The 27,222-nt window shown below is 36.9% G+C and overlaps 1 protein-coding gene across 2 annotated transcripts in view; it reads right to left on the reverse strand.

Moving 5' to 3' along the window:
• Nucleotides 1-3,147: 3,147 nt before the first annotated feature.
• The window catches only part of FAM133A (family with sequence similarity 133 member A), a 90,334-nt gene continuing 66,259 nt past the window's right edge, over nt 3,148-27,222 (reverse strand). For both annotated transcript variants that reach the window (XM_072818174.1, XM_072818175.1), the window contains one exon: nt 3,148-6,103. In XM_072818174.1, coding sequence (XP_072674275.1) covers nt 5,251-6,003 — 753 coding nt within the window. In that variant the 5' untranslated portion in view covers nt 6,004-6,103 and the 3' untranslated portion in view covers nt 3,148-5,250. The remainder of the gene's footprint in view (nt 6,104-27,222) is intronic.

Genomic DNA, 27,222 nt, shown 5'->3' on the forward strand with positions numbered 1-27,222 from the left:
CAGTTAATTTCGAAGAATATGAGTTTTTTATATCATACAAATTACTTGCAGGCTCTTAAGATTTCAGAATTTCTTTAGGAAAATTTGTGTTTGTATAACATATATATATATATATATATATATATATATATATATAAAAACATATATCTTTCTATCCTCTGCCATATATCATTTCATGTAGGATACACACAAATATGTTGTTTTTCCTCTATATACTTCATTCATTATTTCCAAGGTGACTCAGTGGCAGGAATTTCAACTTCAACAAATTCCTTTTTTTCTTCAAGGACTTCCTCCCTTCTATCTTAGCACATTTTGTAGGCGAAGGTATTCTCTAAAGACATTAGATGTTGGTAGTTGATGTCTTAAGAGACTTCTGAGTCCCCGTTCAGGGATTTTAATGTACTGTCTCAAGCTTCTAAAACTAGCCTCTCCTGACATTTCTGTGTGTTCTGTATTTCACTGAAGAAACTTCATCTTAATCCAGTTTTTGCTGCAATCTTCAGGTTTGGACTAAAGCTTTTTATACACACATACACACATAGATGCCCATGCCCACAGGCACAAATGAAGGATTATTTTAAAGGAAATCATTGGCGAAAAAATTAATAATCCTAGTTTTGAGTCCATCTTAATATTAATACAGACTGGTGTGGCATTAGGGTCATTTCTTTATAAATAGATGAGGATATCTGTTAGGAGTAACAAGCTGGTATAGTTGGTGATAGCATTGTACTAGACATTTTTTAACAGCATTATTTAAAGTATATCCCCAAATTAAAGATAATTCAACAAAGAGGCTAACATATTAGAATTAGAAATGTTTCCTGAATGACATATTAGGGAAATTTATTTGCTTTCTATCTCCAGCTTTTCACAAATTTACTCCTCCATTTTTTATTTATATTCTGGGAATTTTAGAAAATGATATTTGAGAAAGCTTAAAGATAAAGCTCTTATCACAGGACAAAACAATTATTTTAGACCTTTTAAGGCTAATTTTGATATAATATCCGTTTTTTTGGTAGCAACACATTTTTCTATAGTATATTTTTATCAGTTGAATAATCAGAATCAAACATTAAAAGTATTGTATCATCTTTTTCTTGGAACCTAATTTTTTTCATAAAAAACTGAATGAAAAATATATCATTTATCTACATTTCAAAGTAGAGTCTTTTGTTCTCTGATTTATTTTTACTGTTTTTATTACATTTCTAGGTATTTTGAGTTCAATCTATATGTTTCTGAATTTTATTCTTATCTTTACTTGAATTTTTTCAGAAGATTGTGAAAATGTTAGTCTTCTTTTGCACATATGTTATGCCAAGAGTGACACTGTAATATAGTAAAAGCATGCAGGCCCCAGATGATTACAGCTGCATTCACAGCCTGAGTGTGCCACTGAGTAGCTGCTTTTTTTTTTTTTTTTTTGAGAGAGAGAGAGAGGGAGGGAGGGAGAGAGTGGAGGGAAGGGCAAAGTGGAGAGAGAACCTTAAGAGGGCTCCATACCCAGCGTGGAGCCCAAAGCAGGGCTAGATCTCACAACCCTAAAATTATGACCTAAGCCAAACTCGAGAGTCTGATGCTTAACCAACTGAGCCACCCAGGTGACCCTGATAGTGTGATTTTATAGAAAAATAACTATGGCTTCCTTATTTATATGATATAAGCAATTGCCAATTTCTTCAAATAGTCATTATGAGGGTTAAATTATTTATTTATTTATTTATTTATTTATTTATTTATTTATTTATTTATTTATTTTATTGGAGTTCAATTTGCCAACGTATGGCATAACACCCAGTGCTCATCCCATCAAGTGCCCCCCTCAGTGCCCATCACCCAGTCACCCCCACCCCCCGCCCACTTCCCTTTCTACCACCCTTTGTTTATTTCCCAGAGTTAGGAGTCTCTCATGTTCTGTCTCCCTTTCTGTTATTTCCCACTCATTTTTTCTCCTTTCTCCTTTATTCCCTTTCACTATTTTTTATATTCCCCAAATGAGTGAGACCATATAATGTTTGTCCTTCTCCGATTGACTTTTTTCACTCAGCATAATACCCTCCAGTTCCATCCACGTCGAAGCAAATGGTGGGTATTTGTCGTTTCTAATGGCTGAGTAATATTCCATTGTATACATAAACCATATCTTCTTTATCCATTTATCTTTCGATGGACACTAAGGCTTCTTCCACAGCTTGGCTATTGTGGACATTGCTGCTATAGACATTGGGGTGCAGGTGTCCTGGCGTTTTACTGCATCTGTATCTTTGGGGTAAATCCCCAGCAGTGCAATTGCTGGGTCATAGGGCAAATCTATTTTTAACTCTTTGAGGAACCTCCATACGGTTTTCCAGAGTGGCTGCACCAGTTCACATTCCCACCAACAGTGCAAGAGGGTTTGAGGGTTAAATTAAATAACATGTGTAAACATTTAGTTCAGGTCTGGCAAATAGGCAGTACTTGAAATATGGTGGCAGATAATGCTATTTGAGTGCACATGTCCCTTTGAATTATTTTTGTATCCTTTGGGTAAATACCTAGTAGAGCAATTGCTGGATCATAGGGTAGTTCTATTTTTAACTTCCTTATGAATCATATAAAGCAAGTCACTAATAACTCAAGTGCTTTTCACATAAGGGATAAATTATTTTGTTTTCAATCTGGAGCCTACATGTTAAATGTTCACCTAAATCTATTTAATCTATTGTCCTCTACATAGTTCCATATCACTTTATCATATCATCTATACTTATATGTAAGAAAAAAAGAATTCCTCTTCCTTATCAAATCCCCAAGAATGCTTTTAAAATTTCCTTCCTGAACTCTTTACTGGAATATTATTTTGGCTATAATCAGAGGAATAATGAAATAGTTTTACTTTCCAGATAGTCAGCATTGCTGATAAACATAAAATGTTATCCTAGACCACCCACTTCCTCAGTCATTACATAAAAGCTAGTGCAAATAAAATGACACTTCCTTCTACTATGGCAAAAATGATCACCTCTGAAACAATCTGAAGAAATATATGATAGAAGACACATGAATTATTTTATGTAAATAACAAAACAGACATTCTATAATGTTATGATATTAGATTAGGTTAAGTGATGCTGTGGTAATAAAAAAAGACCCAAAATCTCAGTGGATTAACATATAACAGTTTATTTCTTACTCTCAAAACGTACACTGCAAGTCCATAAGCTCTCCAGGGCAGGTCCCTTATAAACAGTAACTTAGAGATACAGGCTGCATCCATCTTATAAGTACGTCATTTAGAATACATTGCTTTCAGGTCACCATGGTAGGTAAAGAGAGAGCTTCATGGTCATGCAGGATATTTTGCTGCTCCAGTATTGAAATGACACCTCATTTCTGTTTACAACTTCTCTAAAAAATCTCTCTGCTAGAAGTATTAAAATGGCATTGCCTAACTAGAAAGGGCTAGGAAGTGAATAGGAGCACACAGATATTTGGTAAACTGTTAATGTCATTGCTATATTGTACAAATAATATACGATTATTTTTATATTTTAATGAAAAACAATTTTGGAAAACTATATGGATATAAAATATCCCTTAAATACAATATTTTTATCAGCATATATAGTTTTTTTGTTTTGTTTTGTTTTTTTTTAGAAAACAACTTTATGAAGTTTTAAGGTGATCTAACAAGACATTACATTTATAATGTTTCAAGAGCCTTACTGAGAGATTCTGATATTTCAAATGCAAAAATTTGGGGAGCCAATATTTATTAACTTGATGTTTTCTATCTTTGTAACGACTTTACCTGTAATTCAACAGAGCTGATATGAAATCAGCTATTAAAAATAGCTATCAATTCTCCCATCATGCCAAAATACTCTGTAAATATGACATTACTATAGCACATCCTCTGTAACAGGTGGGTTTTTTTTTTGAGACATCAATTGATAACTTGTATTACTCCAATATATATATATAAAATAAAAATAATTCTCAACTTATTTCAGCATTACTGGTAAACATGAACCAGCAACAAACACGAGGCACCAAAACTTAGTAAAATATGACACAGGAAGATCAAAGATGTCATTATCTCCTAAATTGAACTCCTATTTTAATTCAATACTAATGTTTAACACATGGAACTTTTAAACAGCATACTTACTAAGATTTTGGCAGTAGTTTTATGTAACAAGACACATAGCATACTAGAGGTCTGGCATTTAACTTGCTTACAGTGAACAAGCTTCAATATGAAGGCATTAATTTTTTTAAAAAACCTTCTTTTTACATGCTATTTTATCAAGTGTGCAATTAAAACTAGTAATGAAATATAGTTAGATTAAGAAATTACAAACTTGTATCCTAAGCACAAATCATATAAAAAGGATTACTGGTTGTATAGAATATCCTTGTATAATCAAAAATCAATAGTATAAAACATGCAAAATATTTCAGAATCTTTATTAATCAAAAAATATCAGGGTTTATTTAAAATGATTCCCCTCAAAGGGTATCAAAGTTAATTCAAATAATGTAACACTCTAATGCTAAACATTATTCAGTACTGTTGAAGTGGAGGTAAATTTCATAGAACTGGGGGCTTACTTACACTTCCTGTCTTCTTGTTCACTTGAAACAGCATACAACATCCCAGAATTTCACTCAATAAGAAAAGAATGGTTGCTGCACTGGCAAAAATAGGATGTGTAAAGATCAAAGGCACACTATTCAGCTAGCCAGAGTGATATCAAACTTTCCCCCCCACAAGCCCTTTCCCCATGTAAACTAAAATTTATTAAGAAGTAAAATAATCTTCAAGAGTAAGGATTCTGATATTAATACATGTTTCAAAAATGTCAACTATAGTCATCTAGATATTTCTGATTATATTTTAAAGATTTATCTGAATTATATACTTTTAAATTAGATATATTTTGGGGGTCAAAATTATCTAAAACATTTAAGTCAATTCCAAATGTTTTAACCACTAATATGAACAACAGGATTTTAGCTCTCAGAAGAATCAACAATTGGAAGGAAAAACACAAAAACAAACAAAATTATATATTTATGCTGCAGGCAACGATTATGGCCCTTTCTGGCACAGTGGCATATGACTGGCACTCAGTCCAGGTATAATTCTACTAGCACAGGGAAATACATGCATTTTGGTAAATATGACTTAACATTCACAGTTGAAGTTTTTCTTAAATCCTTGCTTTTTAAAATAGGAAAATCTTAACTTTTTTCTTGTTATCCTGACTTGTGACTTGAACCCGACTTCTTTTTCTTCTTCTTACTATGTTTCTTGTGCTGTTTCTTCTTCCTCTTCTTCTTCTTCTTTGCTTTTTCTGTTGCTTTTTCTCGCTCTTCATGTCTTCTCTTCTTTTTTGCTTGCACTTCCTCTTCATAATCTGATTCTGATGAGGATTCTGAAGACAAAGGTTTATCTTCAGGATAAGTCTTCTTTCTTTTTTTGCTGAGACTTCTAATATACTTTTCTTTCTCTGTTTCATCTTTTGACTTCTTTTTCTTTTTTACAGATTCCTTACTCTCTGATCCAGATTCATATGTAGAACTTTCTGATGATTTGTATGAATGGTTCTTCTTTTTCTTTCTCTTTTTTCCTTGTTTCTTTTCCTCATTCTCAGAATCTGAACTGCTTGAAGAATCAGAGCTTGATGAAGACGATGAAGATCGACAAGATTTCTTCTTTTTCTTTTTCTTTTTTCCCCTTTTCTTAGAAGACCTCTCATTTCCACTCAATAATTTCTCTCTGCTTTTTTCTAATTCTTTTTTCCAATTCTCATTCATTTTTTCTTCAAATTCAGCTAATGCCTTGGAGCCTTTCTTTTTATTTTCTAATTGTTTCTTCACTTCTTCCCAGGTAGGCCTTGGCCGATTCAGATAATCTTGTATTGTTGGGCCTGTAGACTGAGTTGGGCCCCTCCATCTGGCCATTGCTATAGGATTCATATAGGCCACTCGATTATCCCGCTTCCCCATTGTGCCTACTGGTTCCAAGAGAAGACTCTCAATGCTAAGAAGAATAAAGATAAACCCTTCTTTGGTTCTTCACCTGCTGATATATCAAGCAGGCCCCATTCTGTTAGGGAAGCAGAAGGAAATGGTTATAAAACACCTTTAATATATATACAGCAAAACACATTGGTTTAATTGTTCACTATCATATAGTACAGTAGAAATTTTTAAAATTTTAGACCTTGGGAACAAAGAATATAGACATTTAAGACTTTTGCATACTTTAGATATTGTGGTATGAATATAACAATGGATTTTATATACCCCATATAAGGTTCTGACTTATCTAAATTTTAAATAAATACTTCCTTTTATATTATATGATATTTTTCTTTCCTTCATTTGGCCTTATACAGTATAAAAAGATAAATTTCTATAGCTAAATTCTATGTGAGGCAGATCTCCTCCAATTTAAAAAAGTCCGCTCTGACAGAAACCTAGGAATCATACCTGAAAAATTCTCTCCCTCAATCTCACATCTAATCCATTAGTATAACTGCTTTTTAAGACTTCACAATAGGTTCCATACACATTCACTTCTCTCCAAATATATTGTCATCAATTTAGTCCAGGTACTATCATCTCTCACTTGGATTATTAATCTCTAGTATTGATTAAATGTTATTATCTGCCAGGGACTGCTTAGTGTTTTGCAGTGGATTATCTTATTCAATCTCTAGACTAATCCTATAAGGTTGATTCTATTATTATTTCTATTTCACAGTTGAATAAACTGGTCTTAGAGAATTTGACTAATTTGCATAAAGTAGCAGTTAATAAATGTCCAAATTAGGATTTAAACCAAAGCAGCCGGACTCCAAGCCCTGAACACCTAACACTCTATTATCTCTTTACATCAGCCTCTTAATTGATAACCTTCTTTTTAAAAATTTTTTTTATTAATAATAAATTTACTTTTTATTGGTGTTCAATTTGCCAACATACAGAATAACACCCAGTGCTCATCCCGTCAAGTGCCCCCTCTCAGTGCCCATCACCGACTCACCCCCACTCCCCGCCCTCCTCCCCTTCCACCACCCCTAGGTCGTTTCCCAGAGTTAGGAGTCTTTATGTTCTGTCTCCCTTTCTGATATTTCCTACCCATTTCTTCTCCCTTCCCTTCTATTCCCTTTCACTATTATTTATATTCCCCAAACGAATGAGAACATATAATGTTTCTCCTTCTCCGATTGACTTATTTCACTTAGCATAATACCCTCCAGTTCCATCCACATTGAAGCAAATGGCGGGTATTTGTCATTTCTAATGATAACCTTGTTTCTACCCTTACTCTCTTTCATTCCAGCCCCACACTACCATCAGTAGGTCTTAAAACACTACAGTGGCCTTATATTTTAATGAAAATCAAATTCAAACTCCTATAAAAGTCCTATAAGATCTGTCCTGCTTCTCTCTCTTACTTTAATCACTCCTTTTCTCAATTCTATGTTCTCATATATTTCCTTGGTTTATGGAATATGAGAAGCTCCAAGCTTAGTCATCATGTCTAGTGCTACCCCATACTTCAGGTCTCAATTTATTTATATATTTATTTTTATTTATATATTTATTATTAGAAAGGGGGGAAGGTCAGAGGAAGAGAGAGAGGGAGAATCTTAAGCAGGCTCCATGCCAGCAGAGTCCAACGTGGGGCTTGAGGTCCCAACACTGAGATCATGACTTAACTAAAATTAAGAGTTGGATACTTAACCAACTGAGCCACCCAGGTGCCCAGGTCTTAGCTTAATGGTCAATTCCTCTGAAAGGAAACTATTAGTTTAGACTACATAAAATTGCCAATTATATGGACAGACACAGTCATATACCAGCAACTTCATATGTATCCACCTTATATTAAAGTATGTTGCCTTTGAATCTACCCTTCATATATATTATTCTGTATCACAGAGCCTTGTGTCTTTTATTCACATCACTTAGAAAACTGGTGATTATTTTATTTGATTGTGTGTGTGTGTGTGTGTGTGTGTGTGTATCCATTACTAATGACAAGGCTGAGAAAAATAAAGGTCATGTTTAATCTGTCTTATTCACCATGGTGTTTCTAGTATCTAGCATGCCCTGCGGCTCATATTAAATAGTCAATAAGTATTGGTTCAGTAGTAACAAACAAATGAATGGATGCTCTGCGGCTCATATTAAATAGTCAATAAGTATTGGTTCAGTAGTAACAAACAAATGAATGGATAGATGGGTGTATGGCTCTGAGAGAAAGGAGGATTCAGGGCAGCTTCCTAGAGATGGTGATGTCTGCACAGGATTTTATTTTATTTTTTAAAATTTTTTATTGGAGTTCAATTTGCCAGCAGATAGCATAATCTCATCCCGCCAAGTGCTCATCCTGTGAAGTGCTGCCCTCAGTGTCCATCACCCAGTCACCAAAACCCCCAACGCACCTGCTCTTCCACTACCCCTTGTTCATTTCAGAGTTAGCTGTCTCTCATGTTTTGTCACCCTCACTGATATTTTCACTCGTTTGCTCTCCTTTCCCTTTATTCCCTTTCACTAACTTTTATATTTCCCAAATGAATGAGACCATATAATGTTTGTCTTTCTCCGACTGACTTACTTCACTCAGCATAATACTCTCCAGTTCCATCCACATCGAAGCAAATGGTGGGTATTTGTTGTTCCTAAAGGCTGAGTAATATTCCATTGTGTGTGTGTGTGTGTGTGTGTGTGTGTGTATATATATATATATATATATATACACACACACACATCTTCTTTACCCATTCATCTTTCGATGGACACATGGACACCAAGGCTCCTTCCACAGTTTGGCTATTGTGGACATTTTTGCTATAAACATTGGGATGCAGGTGTCCTGGCGTTTCACTGCATCTGTAACTTGGGGTAGGTAAATCCCCAGAAGTGCAATTAGTGGGTCATAGGGCAGTTCTATTTTTAACTCTTTGAGGAACCTCCACAAAGTTTTCCAGCATGGCTGTAACCAACTCACATTCCCACCAACAGTGCAAGAGGGTTCCCCTTTCTCCACATCCTCTCCAACATTTGTGGTTTCCTGCCTTGTTAATTTTCCCCATTCTCACTGGTGTGAGGTGGTATATCTCATTGTGGTTTTGATTTGTATTTCCCTGATGGCAAGTGATACGGAGCATTTTCTCATGTGCTTCTGGGCCATGTCTATGTCTTCCTCTGTGCAATTTCTGTTCATGTCTTTTTCCCATTTCATGATTGGATTGTTTTTTTCTTTGCTGTTGAATTTAAGAAGTTCTTTATAGATCTTGGATACTAGCCCTTTATCTGATATGATATTTGCAAATATCTTTCCCATTCTGAAGGTTGTCTTTTAGTCTTGTTGACTGTTTCTTTTGCTGTGCAAAAGCTTCTTATCTTGATGAAGTCCCAATAGTTCATTTTTGCTTTTGTTTCTCTTGCCTTCATGGATATACCTTGCAAGAAGTTGCTGTGGCCAAGTTCAAAAAGGGTGTTGCCTGTGTTCTCCTCTAGTATTTTGATGGAATTTTGTCTCACATTTAGATCTTTCATACATTTTGAGTTGATCTTTGTGTATGATGTAAGAGAATGGTCTAATTTCATTCTTCTGCACACAGATGTCCAATTTTCCCGGCACCATTTATTGAAATGGTTTTGGGGGATCCCTGGGTGGCGCAGTTGTTTAGCGCCTGCCTTTGGCCCAGGGCGCGATCCTGGAGACCCGGGATCGAGTCCCATGTCGGGCTCCCGGTGCATGGGGCCTGCTTCTCCCTCTGTCTGTGTCTCTGCCTCTCTCTCTCTCTCTCTCTCTATCATAAATAAATAAAAATTAAAAAAAAAAAGAAATGGTTTTGGTGACTGTCTTTTTTCCAGTGGATAGTCTTTCTTGCTTTGTTGAATATTAGTTGATCATAAAGTTGAGGGTCCATGTCTGGATTCTCTGTTCAGTTCCATTGATATATCTGTCTTTGTGCCAGTACAACACTGTCTTGATGACCACAGCTTTGTAGTACAACCTGAAATCTAGCATTGTAATGCTCCCAGCTATGGTTTTCTTTTTTAATATTCACCTGGCTATTTGGGGTCTTTTCTGATTACACACAAATCTTAAGATAATTTGTTCCAACGCTCTGAAGAAAGTCCATGTTATTTTGATAGGGATTGCATTAAACGTGTATATTGCCCTAGGTAGCATTGACATTTTCACAATATTAATTCTGCCAATCCATGAGCATGGAATATTTTCCATCTCTTTGTGTCTTCCTCAATTTCTTTCAGAAGTGTTCTGTAGTTTTCAGGGTATAGATCCTTTACCTCTTTGGTTAGGTTTATTCCTAGGTATCTTCTGCTTTTGGGTGCAATTGTAAGTGGGATTGACTCTTTCTCTTTCTTCAGTCTCATTGTTAGCATGTAGAAATGCCACTGATTTGTGGGCATTGATTTTGTATCCTGCCACACTGCCGAATTGCCATATGAGTTGTAGCAATCTTGGGGTGGAGTCTTTTGGATTTTCTATATACAGTATGATGTCATCTGCAAAGAGGGAGAGTTTGATTTCTTCTTATCCCATTTGAATGCCTTGTATTTCTTTTTGTTGCCTGATTGCCGAGGCTAGAACTTCCAGTACTATGTTGAATAGCAGTGGTGAGAGTGGACATCCATGTCTTGTTCCTGATCTTAGGGGAAAGGCTCCCAGTGTTTCCCCATTGAGAATGATATTTGCTGTGGGCTTTTCATAGATGGCTTTTAAGATGCTGATGAATGTTCCCTCTATCCCTGCACTCTGAAGAGTTTTGATCAGGAATGGATGCTGTATTTTGTCAAATCCTTTCTCTACATCTAATGATAGGATCATATGGTTCTTGTTTTTTCTCTTGTTGATATGATCTATCACATTTATGGCTTACAAGTGTTGAGCCAACCTTGCATCTCAGGGATAAATCTCACTTGGTTGTGGTGAATAATCTCCTTTATTTATTTATTTATTCATAGACACACACACACACAGAGAGAGAGAGAGAGAGGCAGAGTGAGAGGGAGAAGCAGGCTCCATGCAGGGAGCCCAATGCCGGACTCGATCCCAGGTCTCCTGGATCACTCCCCAGGCTGCAGGTGTCGCCAAATCGTTGCGCCACCAGGGCTGCCCGAATAATCTTCTTAATGTACTGTTAGATCCTATGGGCTAGTATCTTATTGAGAATTTTTGCATCTGTGTTCATCAGGGATATTGGCCTATAATTCTTCTTTTTGGTGGAGTAGTTGTCTGGTTTTGGAATTAAGGTGATGCTGGCCTCTTATAACGAGTTTGGAAACACTCCATCTCTTTCTATCTTTCCGAACAGCTTTAGTAGAATAGGTATGGTTTCTTCTTTAAACGTTTGATAGAATTCCCCAGGGAAGCCTTCTGGCCCTAGACTTTTGTGTCTTGGGAGGTTTTGGATGACTGCTTCAATTTCCTCCCTGGTTTTTGGCCTGTTCAGGTTTTCTATTTCTTCTTGTTACAGTTTTGGTAGTTTGTGGTTTTCCAGAAATGCCCCCATTTCTTCCAGATTGCTTAATTTATTGGCATATAGCTGCTCATAATAAGTTGTTAAAATCACTTTTATCTCCTTGGTATTGGTAGCGATCTGTCCATTCTCATTCATGATTTTATTAATTTGAGTCTTCTCTCTCTTCTTTTTAATAAGGTTGGCTAATGGTTTATCTATCTTATTCATTGTTTCAAAGAACCAACTCCTGGTTTTGTTGATCTGTTCCACAGTTCTTCTGGTCTCGATTTCATGGAGTTCTGCTAGAATCTTTATTAATTATCTTCTTCTGCTGGGTGTAGGATCTCTTTGCTGTTTTTCTCCAGTTCCTTTTGGTGCAAGGTTAGCTTTTGTATTTGAGTTCTTTCCAGTTTTTGGATGGATGCTTGTATTGCGATGTATTTCCCCCTCAGGAATGCTTTTGCTGTATCTCAAAGATTTTGAACAGTTTTGTCTTCATTCTCACTGGCTTACATGAATCTTTCTAAGTCTTCTCTAATTTCCTGGTTGACCCTTTCATCTTTTATCAGGATCCTCTTTAACCTCCACATATTTGAAATCCTTCCAAACTTCTTCTTGTGATTTAGTTCTAGTTTCAAAGCATTATGGTCTGAAAATATGCAGGGGATGATCCCAATTTTTGGTATCAGTTAAGACCTGATTTGTGACCCAGTATGTGGTCTATTCTGGAGAAAGTTCCATGTGCTTTAGAATGTGTATTCAGTGTGTTTGGATGTAAAGTTCTGTAAATATCTGTGAAATCCATGTGGTTCAGTGTATCATTAAAGCTCTTGTTTCTTTGGAGATGTTGTGCTTAGAAGATGTGTCGATTATAGAAAGCCCTGTGTTCAAGTCACCAAGTATAAGTGTATTATTATCTAAGTATATCTTAGCTTTGGTTATTAATTGATTGATATATTTGGCAGCTCCCACATTCGGGGCATAAATATTCATGATTATTAGGTCCTCTTATTGGATAGATCCCTGAAGTATGATATAGTGTCCCTCTTCATCTCTCACTACAGACTTTGGGATAAACTTTAATTTATCTAATATAAGGATAGCTACCCTGCTTTCTTTTGAGGACCATTGAATGGTAAATGGTTCTCCAACCTTTCATTTTCAGGCCCAACGTGTCCTTAGGTCTCAAATGAGTCTCTTGTAGACAGCAAATAGATGGTCTTGCTTTTTTAATCAGTCTGAAACCCTGCACCCTTTGATGGGGTAATTAAGCCCATTCACCTTCAGAGTTACTATTGAAAGATACGAAATTAGTGTCATCATGATACCTATTCAGTCCCTGTTTTTGTGGATTGTTTCCTTGGACTTCCCCTTTCTTTTACAGAGTCCCTCTTAATATTTCTTGCAGAGCTGGTTTGGTAGTCACAGATTCTTTCAGTTCCTGCCTATCTTGGAAGCTCTTTATCTCTATTATTCTGAATGAGAGCCTTGCTGGGAAAAGTATTCTTGGTTGCAGGTTCTTGTCATTTAGGACCCTGAATATATCCTGCTAACCCTTTCTGGCCTGCCAGGTCTCTGTGGAGAGGTCTCCTATTACCCTAATACTTCTCTCCATAAAAGATAGGGATCTCTTGTCTCTTGCTGCTTTAAGGATCTTCTCTTTATCTTTGGAATTTTACGTTTCACTCTTAAATGTTAAGGTGTTGAGCTTTTTTTATTGATTTTAGGAGGGGGGATCTCTCTATCTTCTGGATCTGAATGCCTGTTTCCCTTACCAACTTAGGGAAGTTCTCAGCCATGATTTGTTCAAATACACTTTCTGGTCCTTTGTTTTTCGGCACCCTCTGGAACTCCAATTAAATGTAGATTTTTTCCTTCTGAGGCTGTCATTTATTTCCCTTAATCTTTCCTCATGATCTTTTAATTGTTTTTCCCTTTTTTCTTAGGCTTCCTTCCTTGCCATCAACTTGTCTTCTATGTTACTCCCTTGGTCTTCTACCTCATTAACCCTGGTCATTAAGACCTTCAGTTTGGATTGCATCTCATTTAATTGATTTTGAATTTCGGCCTGATGAGGTCTAAATTCTGCAGTCATGAAGTCTCTTGAATCTTTTATGCTTTTTTCTAGAGCCACCAGTAGCTTTATAATTGTGCTTTTGAATTGGTTTTCTGACATTGAGTTGTAATCCAAATTTTGTACCTCTGTGGGAGAAAGTACTGTTTCTGATTCTTTCTTTTGTGGTGAGTTTTTCCTTCCAGTCTTTTGCTCAGTGCAGTGTGGCCAAAAACAAGTTGTACTGGAAAAAATGAGAAAAGGAGAGGAAAAAAGAGGGGGAACAAACAGAAAACAAAAAACAAGGGGGAGTATCCTCTGATTCTATATACTGTAAATCCCTCGACTTCCCCTGGAACTTTTCAGCTCTGCTTGGTCAATAACTTGCTTTTCCCCTGTCCTTCGAGCTGGTCTTCTGGTGGAGGGGGCCTCTGTGCTGATTCTCAGGTGTGTGCACCTTGGCGAGCTGCCCAGTCCCCTGCCAGGTGCGCGGCTCAGTGGGAACTATTTATCCTGTGAGGCCCCTGCTCAGTCCCAGGTACAAGGTGACACCAGGAGGAAGATTAACAGTGGTGGCGGCCAGCTCTCCAGCTCTGGAGTCAGCTCCCGTAGTTACTACCGCAGCTTCCAGTCCGCAGGGGCCTGGATGCTCCTGGGGTGTGGGGATACCGATCTGCACAGCTCGGGGCCTCCCAGCGGCAGGAGCTTCCTCACTGTATTGGGCCCTCCTGGCCTCTGCCTGTCCCAGGGGGAGTGCCGGATCTTGGGCTGTGTCCCCTGGCGCCCTTGCCTCCAGGGCCTGCGCCACTGGGACTGCGTTCCCAGGACTGCGCAGCCCCCTCCGCGTGGAGCCGCTGCCTGAGCCGCAGCTGGAGCTGCTCCTGGGGCCCAGCTGGGTGTGAGCTCCAGCCCCCTTTTTTTTTAACATATTTTTTTAAATTTTTAAAAATTTATTTATGATAGTCACAGAGAGAGAGAGAGAGGCAGAGACACAGGCAGAGGGAGAAGCAGGCTCCATGCACCGGGAGCCCGACGCGGGATTCGATCCCGGGTCTCCAGGATCGCGCCCTGGACCAAAGGCAGGCGCCAAACCGCTGCGCCACCCAGGGATCCCGAGCTCCAGCCCCTTAAGGGAGCTCGGGCCCTGCTGTGTGGCATGCTCTCCTCCAGGGTGGAGTTCTTCTATTAGTGCCCCTGGGAGCCTGAGGGCATCCCTGCCCCTCCTGGGATCCTGCCTGAATTCCCTGGGAGTGTCTTTCTGTCTGGGAAGCTTGGTATAGTTTCTGCTTCTCCAGGACTGGGCTTTCCTGTCCTGGGGGCACTTGCCACTCAGCCTTAGCCTGGCTCCTCGTGCGGGCCCTTCCCTCTTGGATGCTTTATTTATTTATTGTTTTCCATCTTCCTACCTTGATAGAAGCGCGAACTCTTCTCACTGTAGCATTCCATCTGTTCTCTCTTTAAATCTCAGGTCAAATTTGTAAGTTTTCAGGATGATTTGAAAGTTATCTAGGTAAGTTGGTGGGGACAGGTGACTTGGGGACCCTACTCTTCCACCACCTTTTTGTCGGTCCTGTACAGGATTTTAAAGAATAAAAGCACACCCTGGAAATGAAGACATGAAGAACATTCCAGGAAGAGGAAAAAAATGTGAAAATAAACACAAAGATATGAAAGAGCACAATGTATTTATTTCTGATGGACCCTAAATGTCAAGAATGCAGTGGCTGGAGGTGAGGCTGCAAAGACAGGAAACAGCCTGATCACAGAGCCCCTCTAAAATATATAGTTGTTAGGAAGTTACCAAAGTCCTTTAAAAAAATAAAAAGATGATCAGGTATATCACAGATTTTCCTGTGAGTCTCCATCCTGACTATGACCCATTAAATCAACCTAACATATCTGTTTATCATAAGCTCAATGTCATAGATGTTACAGTGAATCTTGGTGATAGTTTCCTGCATTTTGATTTGTTGTGTTCTTGATTATTATTATCCTACTCTTTTAGATCTATCCAGCTCCTCTTAGGTCTTTCTGTCATTTTCATTCTGACTAATAATCTAAAGATCTATCAGATATTATTGTTTCTTTGACCTTATCATCAAAAGTCCTTAAAAACTTTAGTTCATATTCAACTTGCTGGTTATTTCTGCTACTGGACACTTTAGAATAGCATAATCCATTCTAACTTCAGTTCCTTGAGACCTAGTCCTGACATCATCTAGAGAGATAGGCAATGACCAGTTCATAAAAACTTTGGATGTGATGCTGAGAACGCTGAAATTAATTCTATGAGACTTAAAGTTAATTGGGAGATAATAACTATTTTATACAGGAGAATGATATGCTCATGTTTGAACGTTTAAGAAAAAAATCTTTTACACCATGGAAGTTAGATTACATGTAAGTAAGAATGAAGGCAATGAGATCACTTAAGTATTAATGCAGACAACAAATGAAAGGGTCTAAACTAAAATCAGCAGCATTTTGGATAAAAGAGGGGACTATATGTAAGAAATAGGCAATGCCAATGACTAGATAATATAGGAAATGCCACAGGTTATGGAAATATCTACATTCAGTATTGGGTTCATATAGTTTGAAGTGACTATGAGAATTCTGGATGTAGCTGCACGTATGTAAATTATATGTATGGGTGTTGGTGCTCTGGAATGTAACCTGAGTTAGATATATAGAATTGGCAGTCACTGAGTGAAGGATAAAGCCATGAGAGAAAATTAAACTACCTTGGGGAGGATTTCAAATGAAAAAATGCTTGAGCATTGGATCCAATTTAACAATATTCAAGAGATTGCCAGAGAGAGGGAAACCTATAAATAATACTTCGGAAAATTAGCTAGCATGGTAAGAGTTAGATTGTTATCAGAAAAAAAGTAAGAGTTACAGAAACACAAGAAAGGAGAATAAAGCTTCAGAGTGAGGACAACAATTCTCAAAGGTTTATGTTCATGAATTTAATTTGAGCAATTTTTATATATCGAAAGTTTGCGAAGAAAACTAAATGTCCATCAATAACGAATAAGTTTGGGGAGCTGGGTGGCTCAGTCATTTAAGCATCTAACTCTTGAATTTGGCTGAGGTCATGATCTCAGGATCAAGGGACTGAGTCCCATGTCGAGCTCTACATTGAATGTGGAGTCTGCTTGAGATTCTTTCTCCCTCTCCCTCAGCCCCTCCTTCTGCTCACATGCACTTTTTACATTAAAAACTTATGTAAATGAATACATAAAATCTTTTTAAAAATTCAAAAAACAGGGATGCCTGGGTGGCTCAGGGGTTGAGCACCTGCCTTGGGCTCAGGTCTTGATCCTGGGGTCCGGGATCAAGTCCCATGTCAGGCTCCTTGTGGGGAGCCTGCTTTTCCCTCTGCCTATGTCTCTGCCTCTCTCTCTGTCTCTCATGAATGAATAAAGTCTTTAAAATATAAAAATAAAAATTCAAAAAACATAACAAATAGGTTATATGAATTATACTATACATATATAATGGAATAGATATCCATAACATGTTGTTAAGTGAATAGTTCATCAAATGTAAATATTAGTTTTAGTTAACTCTGCATATTGGGGAGGTATTATTTCCTTTTGTATGTTTTTCTATAATGTTTACATTTTCTACAATGAGTAGGTGTCATCTTTACCTTTAAATAATCCAGAAAAAAAGAAGATATCATGGACAACAATATTAAATACAGCAAATGGGAGGCGCCTGGGTGGCTCAATAGTTGACCATCTGCCTTTGGCTCAGGTCATGATGCTGGGGTCCTGGGATCGAGTTCTGCATCAGGTTCCCTGTAGGGAGCCTGCTTCTCCCTCTACCTATGTCTCTGCCTCTCTCTGTGTGTATCTTATAATAAATAAATAAATGAAATCTTTAAAAAAATACAGCAGATGGATCAAGTAAGATAAAATCTTAAAATATCCATTACATCTGGCTATGAGGAAATCATTAGTAAACTTTGCTAATGCAAGTAACCTTTGCTAATTAAGTAGTGAGGGTAGAGGCCAGACCACCACAAGTTAAAGACTTTAAAAGCTAAATGGGAGGTGAGAAGATAGAGATACAGGGTATATGTGTACAGATTCATTTGAGAAGAAAAGTAAAGGGATAAGATGTTAACTATCATGAAGGATACAGAATTAAAGAAATGATTTTTTTGTTTTTGTTACTGAAGGAATTTAAACATATTCATAGGGAACAAGAAGAATGGAGGATAATGAAAGAGTTTTAAGAAGATATAAAAGAGGGGAATAACTAATGTGACAAAACCATTGAGAAAGCAGAGAGGACTCAAAGTCACAGGTAGGAGATGTCTCTTTTTGCAAGAACAAAAGCAAAGAATAAATAAATGGTATGAGTACAGGGCTTTTTTTGTGGAGGGAGAAATGAAAGAGAAAAAGTTGAAGTAGTTCTCACATACTGGCCTTCATTTTTACTCAGTGGTAGGTGCCAAGGTCATCTGTTAAAAGTAAGGCAGGTCCAGGTAAGTTTTGAGACCAATAGCTAAAGTTTTGAAAACTGCAGAAGGGAATAGGAGAGGGTGCTGACACCAGACAAGTTCAGGAAGCCTTCAAAACTGCACACTGAGTAAAAAGAAGAAGCAACACCAACACAGTCTCTTATGCAATCTTTGCTTTTGAATTTAAAATATTTTGTTTCTATTCCAGGAAAAAACTTGATTCTCTGTATCTCTATGAAAAGTATGCTAATTTTGTATAGAGATTAGATACAAGTTGTGACAGTCCTGCTGATAATCTGAGTTATTATAATAATTAAATGTTCAGTCATCCTCAAAATAATTCCCTTTTGACTTGGATAGGAGTTAAGATGGCAGAGTAGCAGGAGGACCATACACTTGCCTCATCCCTGGAACACAGAGAGACAAAAATCAAATCATTCTGAATACCTAGGGAATCAACCTGGGGGTGAAAGAGCAAAATTCACAACTAGAGGGAGGAAAAAGGCCACATCGTGGAAGATAGGTGGTGTGGAGATGGGATTTGGGGTAGAAAAGAATTGCTGGTGCTATAGAGGGGTGTGAGCCCTGATGAGGAAGAAAGAAGGGGAGGGGGAGTCAGGTGTGCACACAGGGCATTGCACAAGAAAAACATTTCCCCAAAACTACTGATGGGGAAAAAAGGATGAGGTACTGATAATCATAAGTTTTTACAAGCAGCAGAGCTCAAAGTCTGAAGTTTTAGAAGTCCTTGCCATTGCCAGAGTAGAGCCTGGCAGGTATAGAGGTGCTCCAGTGGAGGAGAACAGAAAGCTAGTAGTGGACAGCATGGTCTGAGGACCCCCACTGGGACCCACTGGGACAGACGGTTCCCCTTCTTGGAATGCATTTGGGATAGGTGGCACTGCTTCTCTGGCGACAAAAGCACTGATGGACACCACTGAGCTGCTCTATGTATTAGCATAGGCGCAGAGGCAGCTGATGAGGGCAGGTATTCTAGGCACCAGATTTTTGCTACACTTTAACATAAACTCCAAGGTCCTACATGTTCATGCAACTGCCCTTTTGGGACAAATCAGCACCAGCCACAATGCAGCAGGATCCTTCCCAAAAGGATCAGTACAGGCAGTGACACACAAGGTCCCTAAAGTTTGGAGTTTTGAAACACAGCTAGTATGCATCACATAAAAATACAGGAGTACTGTGGTACCATGTGGACAGATGGCTTGGACACACATAGGGTGAAAGCAGGGATCTGAGGGATGTTGGGACACACAAGGGGAAATTTTTCACTTTTCTGAAAGGGCTTCCTGAACAGTGGCAGGCATGAACTACTCCCCAATCTGGGAATGACAGACATGGCTGATAATATTTTTTCCCCTCCCCATCAGCACAGGACTTCAGTGAACAGAACAGTTCCCACAGTGGAGGCTTGAGCTGCTTACACCAAACTCCACCTCACTGCATTCTTCAGGTTCTTTTTTACTAGGGCAAATGTGCCTGAGAGTCAGAGTAGCAGCAGGATTCTCCCCCAGAAGAACAGCATAAGCCTCTGCACTCATCAAGTCTACTGACCAGAGTGCTGCAAAACTTCAGCTTTAGGGGAAGTATGATCTAGCCAATTTTAACAAGCCGACTAAAACATACCTAGTTAAAACTTGTCACGCAGTGGACAAGGTTCAAACACTGCCCACTGCAAGCAAGGAAAAACTCTGCAGAGGACAAACATGAGGAAAACAGCAGCCAAAACATAAGAGCATAGTGCACACCACATACACATCTGAATCTCCTAATAAATAAAAGTCCAGGGCCAGATGGCTTTCCAGGGGAATTTTACCAAACATTTAAAGAAGAATTAATACCTATTCTTCTGAAACTGCCCCCCCAAAAATAGAAATGGAAGGAAAACTTCCAGACTCCTTCTATGAGTCTAGCATTACCTTGATTCCAAAACCAGGCAAAAACCTCCTAAAAAAGAGAATTACAGGGCAATAACCATGATGAACATGGATACAAAAAGTCTCAACAAGATACTAGCAAATCGAACTCAACAGTACATTATAAGATTTATTCAACAAGATCAAGTGGGATTTACTCCTGGGCTGCAGCATTGGTTCAAGATTCACAAAACAACATGATACACCACATTGATATAAGAAAGGATACGAAACACATGATACTCTCAATAGTTGCAGAAAAAGCATATGACAAAATACAGCTTCCTTTCTGGATAAAAACCTCAACAAAGTAGGGACAGAGTGAACATACCTCAACATCATAAAGGCCATATAAAAAAGACCCACAACTAATACCATCTTCAATAGGGTAAAACTGAGAGCTTTTCCTCTAACATCAGGAACAAAACAAGGATGTTCACTCCCATCATCACTATTTAACATAGTACTAGAAGTCACAATTTCAGTAATCAGACAACAAAAAGAAGCAAAAGACATCCAAATGAGCAAGGAAGAAGTCAACTTTCACAATTTTCAGATGACATGATACTCTATGTGGAAAACTTGAAAGACTTCTCCCAAAAATTGCTAGAGCATACCAATTCAGCAAAGTTGCAGGATACAAAATCAATGTACAGAAATCTGTTGCCTTTCTATATGCCAATAATAAAGCAGCAGAAAGAGAGCTCAAGGAATTGATACCACTTCCAACTGCATGAAAAACATAAGACCACTAATAATAAACCTAACTAAACCAAGGAGATGAAGGATCTGTGTTCTGAAAACTATAGAACACTTATGAAAGAAATTTAAGAGGACACAAAAACTGGAAACATTCCATGCTAATGTATTAGAAGAACAAACATTATTAAAATAACTATACTATCCAAAGAAATCTACATATTTAATGCAATCTCTATCAAAATACCACTAGCATTTTTCACAGACCTAGAACAAACAATCCTAAAAGTTTGTATGGAAGCACAACAGACCCCAAACACCCAAAGCAATCTTGCAAAAGAAAAGCAAAGTTGGAGGCATCAAGAATCCAGATTTCAATCTATATTACAAAGCTGTAGTTATGACAGTACAGTACTGGCAGAAAACCAGACACATAGATAAATATAACTGAACAGAAAACCCATAAATGGACCCACAACTATATGGTCAACTGAACTTCAAAAAGCAGGAAAGAATACCAATGGAGAAAAGACAGTCTCTTCAACAAATGGTGTTGGAAAAACTAGACAGCAACATGAAAAAGAATGAACCTGAAACACTTTCTTACACCATACACTAAAATACATTCAAAATGGATTTTAAGACCCAAATATGAGACAGGAAACAATAAAAATCCTAGAGGAGAATTCAGCCAGCAACATTTTTGACATTGCCTATAGAAATTTCTTACTGGTCAGGTCTCCAGAGGCAAGGGAAAGAAAAGAAAAAAAAATGAACTATTGGCACTTCATCAAGATAAAAAGCTTCTGCACAGCAAAGAAAAAAAATTGACAAAATTAAAAGGCAGCTTTCAGAATAGGAGAAGATATTTGCACATTACATATCTGATTAAAGGTTAGTAGCCAAAATGTATAAGAACTTATCAAACACAATACCCAAAAATCAAATAATCAAGTTAGGAAATGGGCAGAAGACATGAATAGACGTTTTTCCAAAGAAGACATCCAAATGGCTAACAGACAATGAAAAGATGCTCAACATCACTGATCCTCAGGGAAATAGAAATCAAAACTACAATGAATTACCAACTCACACTTATCAGAACGCTAAAATTAACAACTCAGGGAACCACACATGTTGGCAAGGATACAGAGAAAGGGGAAACCTCTTACACTGTTGGTGGGAATGTAAATTGGTGCAGCCACTCTGGAAAACAGTATGTAGGTTCCTCAAGAAGGTAAAAATAGAACTATCCTACATTCTGATAATTGCACTACTAGGTATTTACCCAAATGATACAAACATGATGATTAGAAAGGGCACATGCACCAGGATGTTTATAGCAGCATTATCAACAATAGTCAAATTATGGAAAGACCCCAAATTTCCATTAACTGAGGAATGAAGTCTGAGGGCAGCCCAGGTGGCTCAGCAGTTTAGCGCCACTTTCAGCCCAGGGCCTGATTCTGGAGACCCAGGATAGAGTCCCACGTCAGGCTCCCTGCATGGAGCCTACTTCTCCCTCTGCCTGTGTCTCTGCCTCTCTCTCTCTCTCTGTGTGTGTCTCTCATGAATAAATAAAATCTTTAAAAAAATGAAATCTGAAATTTACAATGACATGGAAGGAGCTATAGTATATTATGCTAAGTGAAATAGGTAGTTAGAGAAAGGAAATGCCATATAATTTCACTTATGTGGAATTTAAGAAACATAAACACAGGGAAGGGAAAAAGAGAGAGAGAAGCAAATCATAAGAGATTCAACTGTAGAAAACAAACAGGGTTGGTGGAGGGGAGTGAGTCGGGGATGGGTTAAATGGGTGACAGGTATTAAAGAACGCACTTGGGATGAGCAGTGGTATTATATGTAAGGGAAGAATCATTAAATTCTACATCTGAATTCAATTTTGCCATATATAGTAACTAACTAGAGTTTAAATAAAAACTTGAAATAAAAAAATAAAAAGTAAAATAATGAAATAAAAATAACCATCAATCAATTATTTTGCAACATAAACAATTCTCTTTTGATGTTCTATTATGTACCAGACACTATGTTATATGACATGGAGATTACGGTCTAGTAAAGTAATAACCATTACAGAAATATAAAAAAAGAGTATATAATTATAACCATGATTAGAATGATAAAAGAAAAGTACAGGATGCTAATGAAAGCTATAATGAGGGACATAATTCAGAATGGAAGGACAAACATTATATGTTCTCATTCATTTGGGGAATATAAATAATAGTGAAAGGGAGTATAAGGGAAGGGAGAAGAAATGTGTGGGAAATATCAGAAAGGGAGACAGAACGTAAAGACTGCTAACTCTGGGAAACGAACTAGGGGTGGTAGAAGGGGAGGAGGGCGGGGGGTGGGAGTGAATGGGTGACGGGCACTGGGGGTTATTCTGTATGTTAGTAAATTTAACACCAATAAAAAATAAATTAAAAAAAAAGAAAGGTCAATTCTGGAATCCTAACATATAATCTGAGACATGATGGATAAATCAGAGCTAGCCAGATGAAAGAGTTGAACAGGATATGAATAATAAGCCAAACTGACTGAATAGCAGAAGGAACAGCAGATGCTACGGCCCTTAGGTAAAAAGAAAAAGCCAAATACAATGCAAAATATTGGCATTATTACATTATTGAAGATCAGTCATCATATAATTTTCTCCTTCTTAAAAGTGATTGGATCTGTACTATTTTTCACTTAACATATTCTGGTAAAAGTCAGTATGAATTTTAGTTAATTAAAGGCATATTTTAATTTTTCACAATGTAGTCTATATTGTAAATATCACCAATGCTAGTTATTTTAGAGACTTACTGTATTTTAAAATTCGTTTCATTGAATTTTCAGTGATATGTCTAACTGCAGAAGAATTCTCACAGACAAATGCACTTCAGTTGAAAAACCTTTTTAAGTTAGTTGGTAATCAATCTGAGACTTAATCTGAAGCAACCAACTCTTCTGCAAAGGTCCGGACATTTGGATGAGGTTTCTATAAAAACAAGCTTATTGTTCTTTGCTCACACTAGTTAAACTGAGTTCAAATAACATGCTTTTTATAAAGCTACCTAAAGGAATTAAGATAGTAATCAATTTACTAAATTATAAAAAAATAGTAAGTCTGCACGTATATTCTAACAATACCTTAAATTATCACAGTATGTTTTGCCATTTCACACTGAATGATACACAGAACAACCACCCAACAATCTAATTCACAGGCAAATAAGACTCAGAGGGTTTATGGAGCAATTTAATGATGCTTCACAATTTCTTGAAAACATCTAACTCTAGCAAGTGTATGCAACATGATAGTCTTTCTTCTCAATAAAACTCAAGCATGAATGCATTATATTTTAATTATTAATATGACTATTTTGAGAGAGGAATTATTGCCTTATTTTAACTGGGATCAATCTGATAGAAAGCTCTGTTGAAACCATTCTCCTGTTGTGAATTCCCTCTAGCATACTTGTATCATGAAACATTTTTTATTCTAAAGAAAAGGTGCAGTATTTGAAATACTGCCTCTTTATTCCCTTTATAGAACTGCCAAATAATAAAATATTGGTCTCTACCATGTTAAGGACTATACCAAAAAACTTACAGCAGCAACAAAATATTGCAAGAGATAAAATAGAAAAGAATGGTTATGAGAGGGTAGAATTTCTAAGCATAAATTTTAGCTGTTTAAAAAATGAATTTTACCCTCTTATTTATCTTAATATAGAAACATATTTTGTATTTTATATTTAGAAAAACAAATCATCATTACTGTTTAGCATTTACACCAATGAAGTAAATGCTTTTTAATACTTTAATTTAAAAATTCAATGTAATATAACATACCATAATATAGTTATATACTTTATGAATTCTGGTTTGGAAAGGATTTTTTTTTTTAAGATTTTATTTATTTATCCATGAGACACACACACACACACACACAGAGAGAGAGAGAGAGAGAGAGAGAGAGAGAGAGAGAGGCAGAGATACAGGCAGAGGCAGAGGGAGAAGCAGGCTCCGTGCACCGGGAGCCCGACGTGGGACTCGATCCCGGGTCTCCAGGATCGCGCCCTGAGCCAAAGGCAGGCGCCAAACCGCTGTGCCACCCAGGGATCCCGGAAAGGATTTTTTTATTGAAGTATAGTTGACATACAATATTATATTAGTTTCAGATGATTCAACAATTAGTTTCAGTGATTCAACAATTCTATACATTATGCAATGCTCACCACAATAAGTGTAGATACCATTTATAATTATACAAAGTTATTCCAATTTTATTGACTATTTTCCTATGCTGTACTTTTCATCTCCATGACTTTTCATTTTACAAGTGGAAGTTTGTACCTCTTAGTCCCCCTTTTGCCCATCCCCCTATACTCTCTTCTCTGGCAACCATCAGCTTGTTCTCTGTATTTATGAATCGGTTTGGTTTTTCACTAATTTGTTTCTTTTTTTTTTTTTTTTGGATTCCACATGTAAGTGAAATCATACAGTATTTGTCTTTCTATGTCTCACTTAATTAACTTAAGATTAATAGCCTCTAAGTCCATCTATGTATGTTGTCATGAATGACAAGGTTTCAGTTTTATGGCTGAGTAATACTTCATTTTACAGATATACACACCTTGTTAATCCATTAATATATCAATGGACTCTTATGTTGCTTTCATATGTTGGTTTTTGTAAATAATGCTACAATAAACAGGGGTGCATGTATCTTTTCAAATTAGTATTTTTGTCTTCTTCTCTGGGTGAAACACCCAACAGTGTAATTATAGGATCATAGGGTATTTTTATTTTTAATTTTTTGTGGAACCTCCATACTGTTTTCCATAGTGGCTGCAATAATCTACATTCCCATCAACAGTGCACAAGGGTTCCTTTTTCTCTACGTCCTTGCCAACACTTGTTATTTCTTTGTTTTTTTAATAGTAGCCATTCTGACTGGTATGAAGTGATATCTTATTATGGCTTTGATTTACATTTTCCTGATGACTAGTGATGCCATGCATCCTTTCATGTGTCATTTGGTCATCTGTACATTTTCTTTGGAAAAAATGTCTATGCAGTTCTGCCTATTTTAAATCAGATTATTTGTTTTTATTTTTGTGTGTGTGAGTTGAGTTGTATAAATTCTTTATATATTTTGCAAATAAACCCCTTATTGGATATATCATTTTCAAATGTCTTCTCCCATTCAGTAGGTTGCCTTTTCATTTTGTAGATGGTTTTCTTCACTTTGAAAAATTATTTTTTATATAATTACAATAGTATATTTTTGCTTTTGTTTCCCTTGCCTGAGAAGACATCTTCAGAGAAATGTTGCTAAGGCCAATATTCAAAGGATTACTGCTCATGTTTTCCTTTAGGAGTTTTATGTTTACAGGTCTTACATTTAGGTCTTTAATAATCAATTTTGAGTGAAATGGTTTATTAAAACAAAATTTGTATCTTAGAATACTTTTATATTCACAGAAAAGTTGCAATCCCTGTGTCCTCTGTACCCAGTTTCCCTTATTTAACATCTTACATTAATATGGAACACTTGTCATAATTGATGAGCCAATACTGACATATTCATATCAACTAAAGTCTATTATTTATTCAAATTTCCTTAGTTTTAAACTAATGTCTTTTTTCTATCCCAGGAATCCAACCAGGATATCATGCTACATTTAGAAATTCATGTCTCCCAGGTGCCACATGATTATGAAAGTTTCTCAGAATTTCCTTGGTTTTGATGACCTTGAATGTTTTGAAGAGTACTGATCAGAAATTTATTGAAATCCACTTCAATTTGTGTTTCTCTGATGTTTTTCTCATGTTGTAGTTAGGTTTAAGTTCTTAGAAGAAAGAACACAGGTAAGGTACCATTCTTATTACATCATATATCAAGGGTACATACATTGATCACCCGACTGAGGTAGTGTTTGTCATATTTCTCCACTTTAAGATTACCCTCCTTTTACACACTGTACTCTTTGGAAGGAAGTCACTTTGTGCAGTCCACACAAAAGGAATAGAGATGCTCTACCTCCTTGATGGAGAAGTATCTATCTACATAAGTTATTTGAAATTTATGTGTGTAGGAGATTTGTCCATTCATAACCACGGGTTTGTTTTTTCACTTATTTGTATCAGTATGGATCAAGAGTATTGATTTTACAGTTTAGGTAGTATTTCAGTGCCACTTTATTTTGTTGCTGAAATAGTTCTAGTTTTGGCCTTTGCGAGCTCTTTTAGTTTTCTCCAGTGTCCTTTTGACATACCCTCATCATTTTGTTTCTTTTTTGTTTGTTTCAAATTTTTATTTAAATTCTAGTTAGTTAATATAGTATAATATTGGTTTTAGGAGTGGTATTTAGTTATTCATCACTTACATATAATATCCAGTGCTCAACACAAGTGTCCTTCTTAATATCCATCATCGATTTGTCCCATCCCCTACTCATCACATTGTTTCTTAAGCAGTCCCTAATTTCTGACTAAGATTCTCAAGAATCATTTTGTATATCCCCTGCA

Source organism: Canis lupus, chromosome X (genome assembly GCF_048164855.1).
Source record: "Canis lupus baileyi chromosome X, mCanLup2.hap1, whole genome shotgun sequence".
In the NCBI taxonomy this organism is placed as follows: domain Eukaryota; kingdom Metazoa; phylum Chordata; class Mammalia; order Carnivora; family Canidae; genus Canis; species Canis lupus.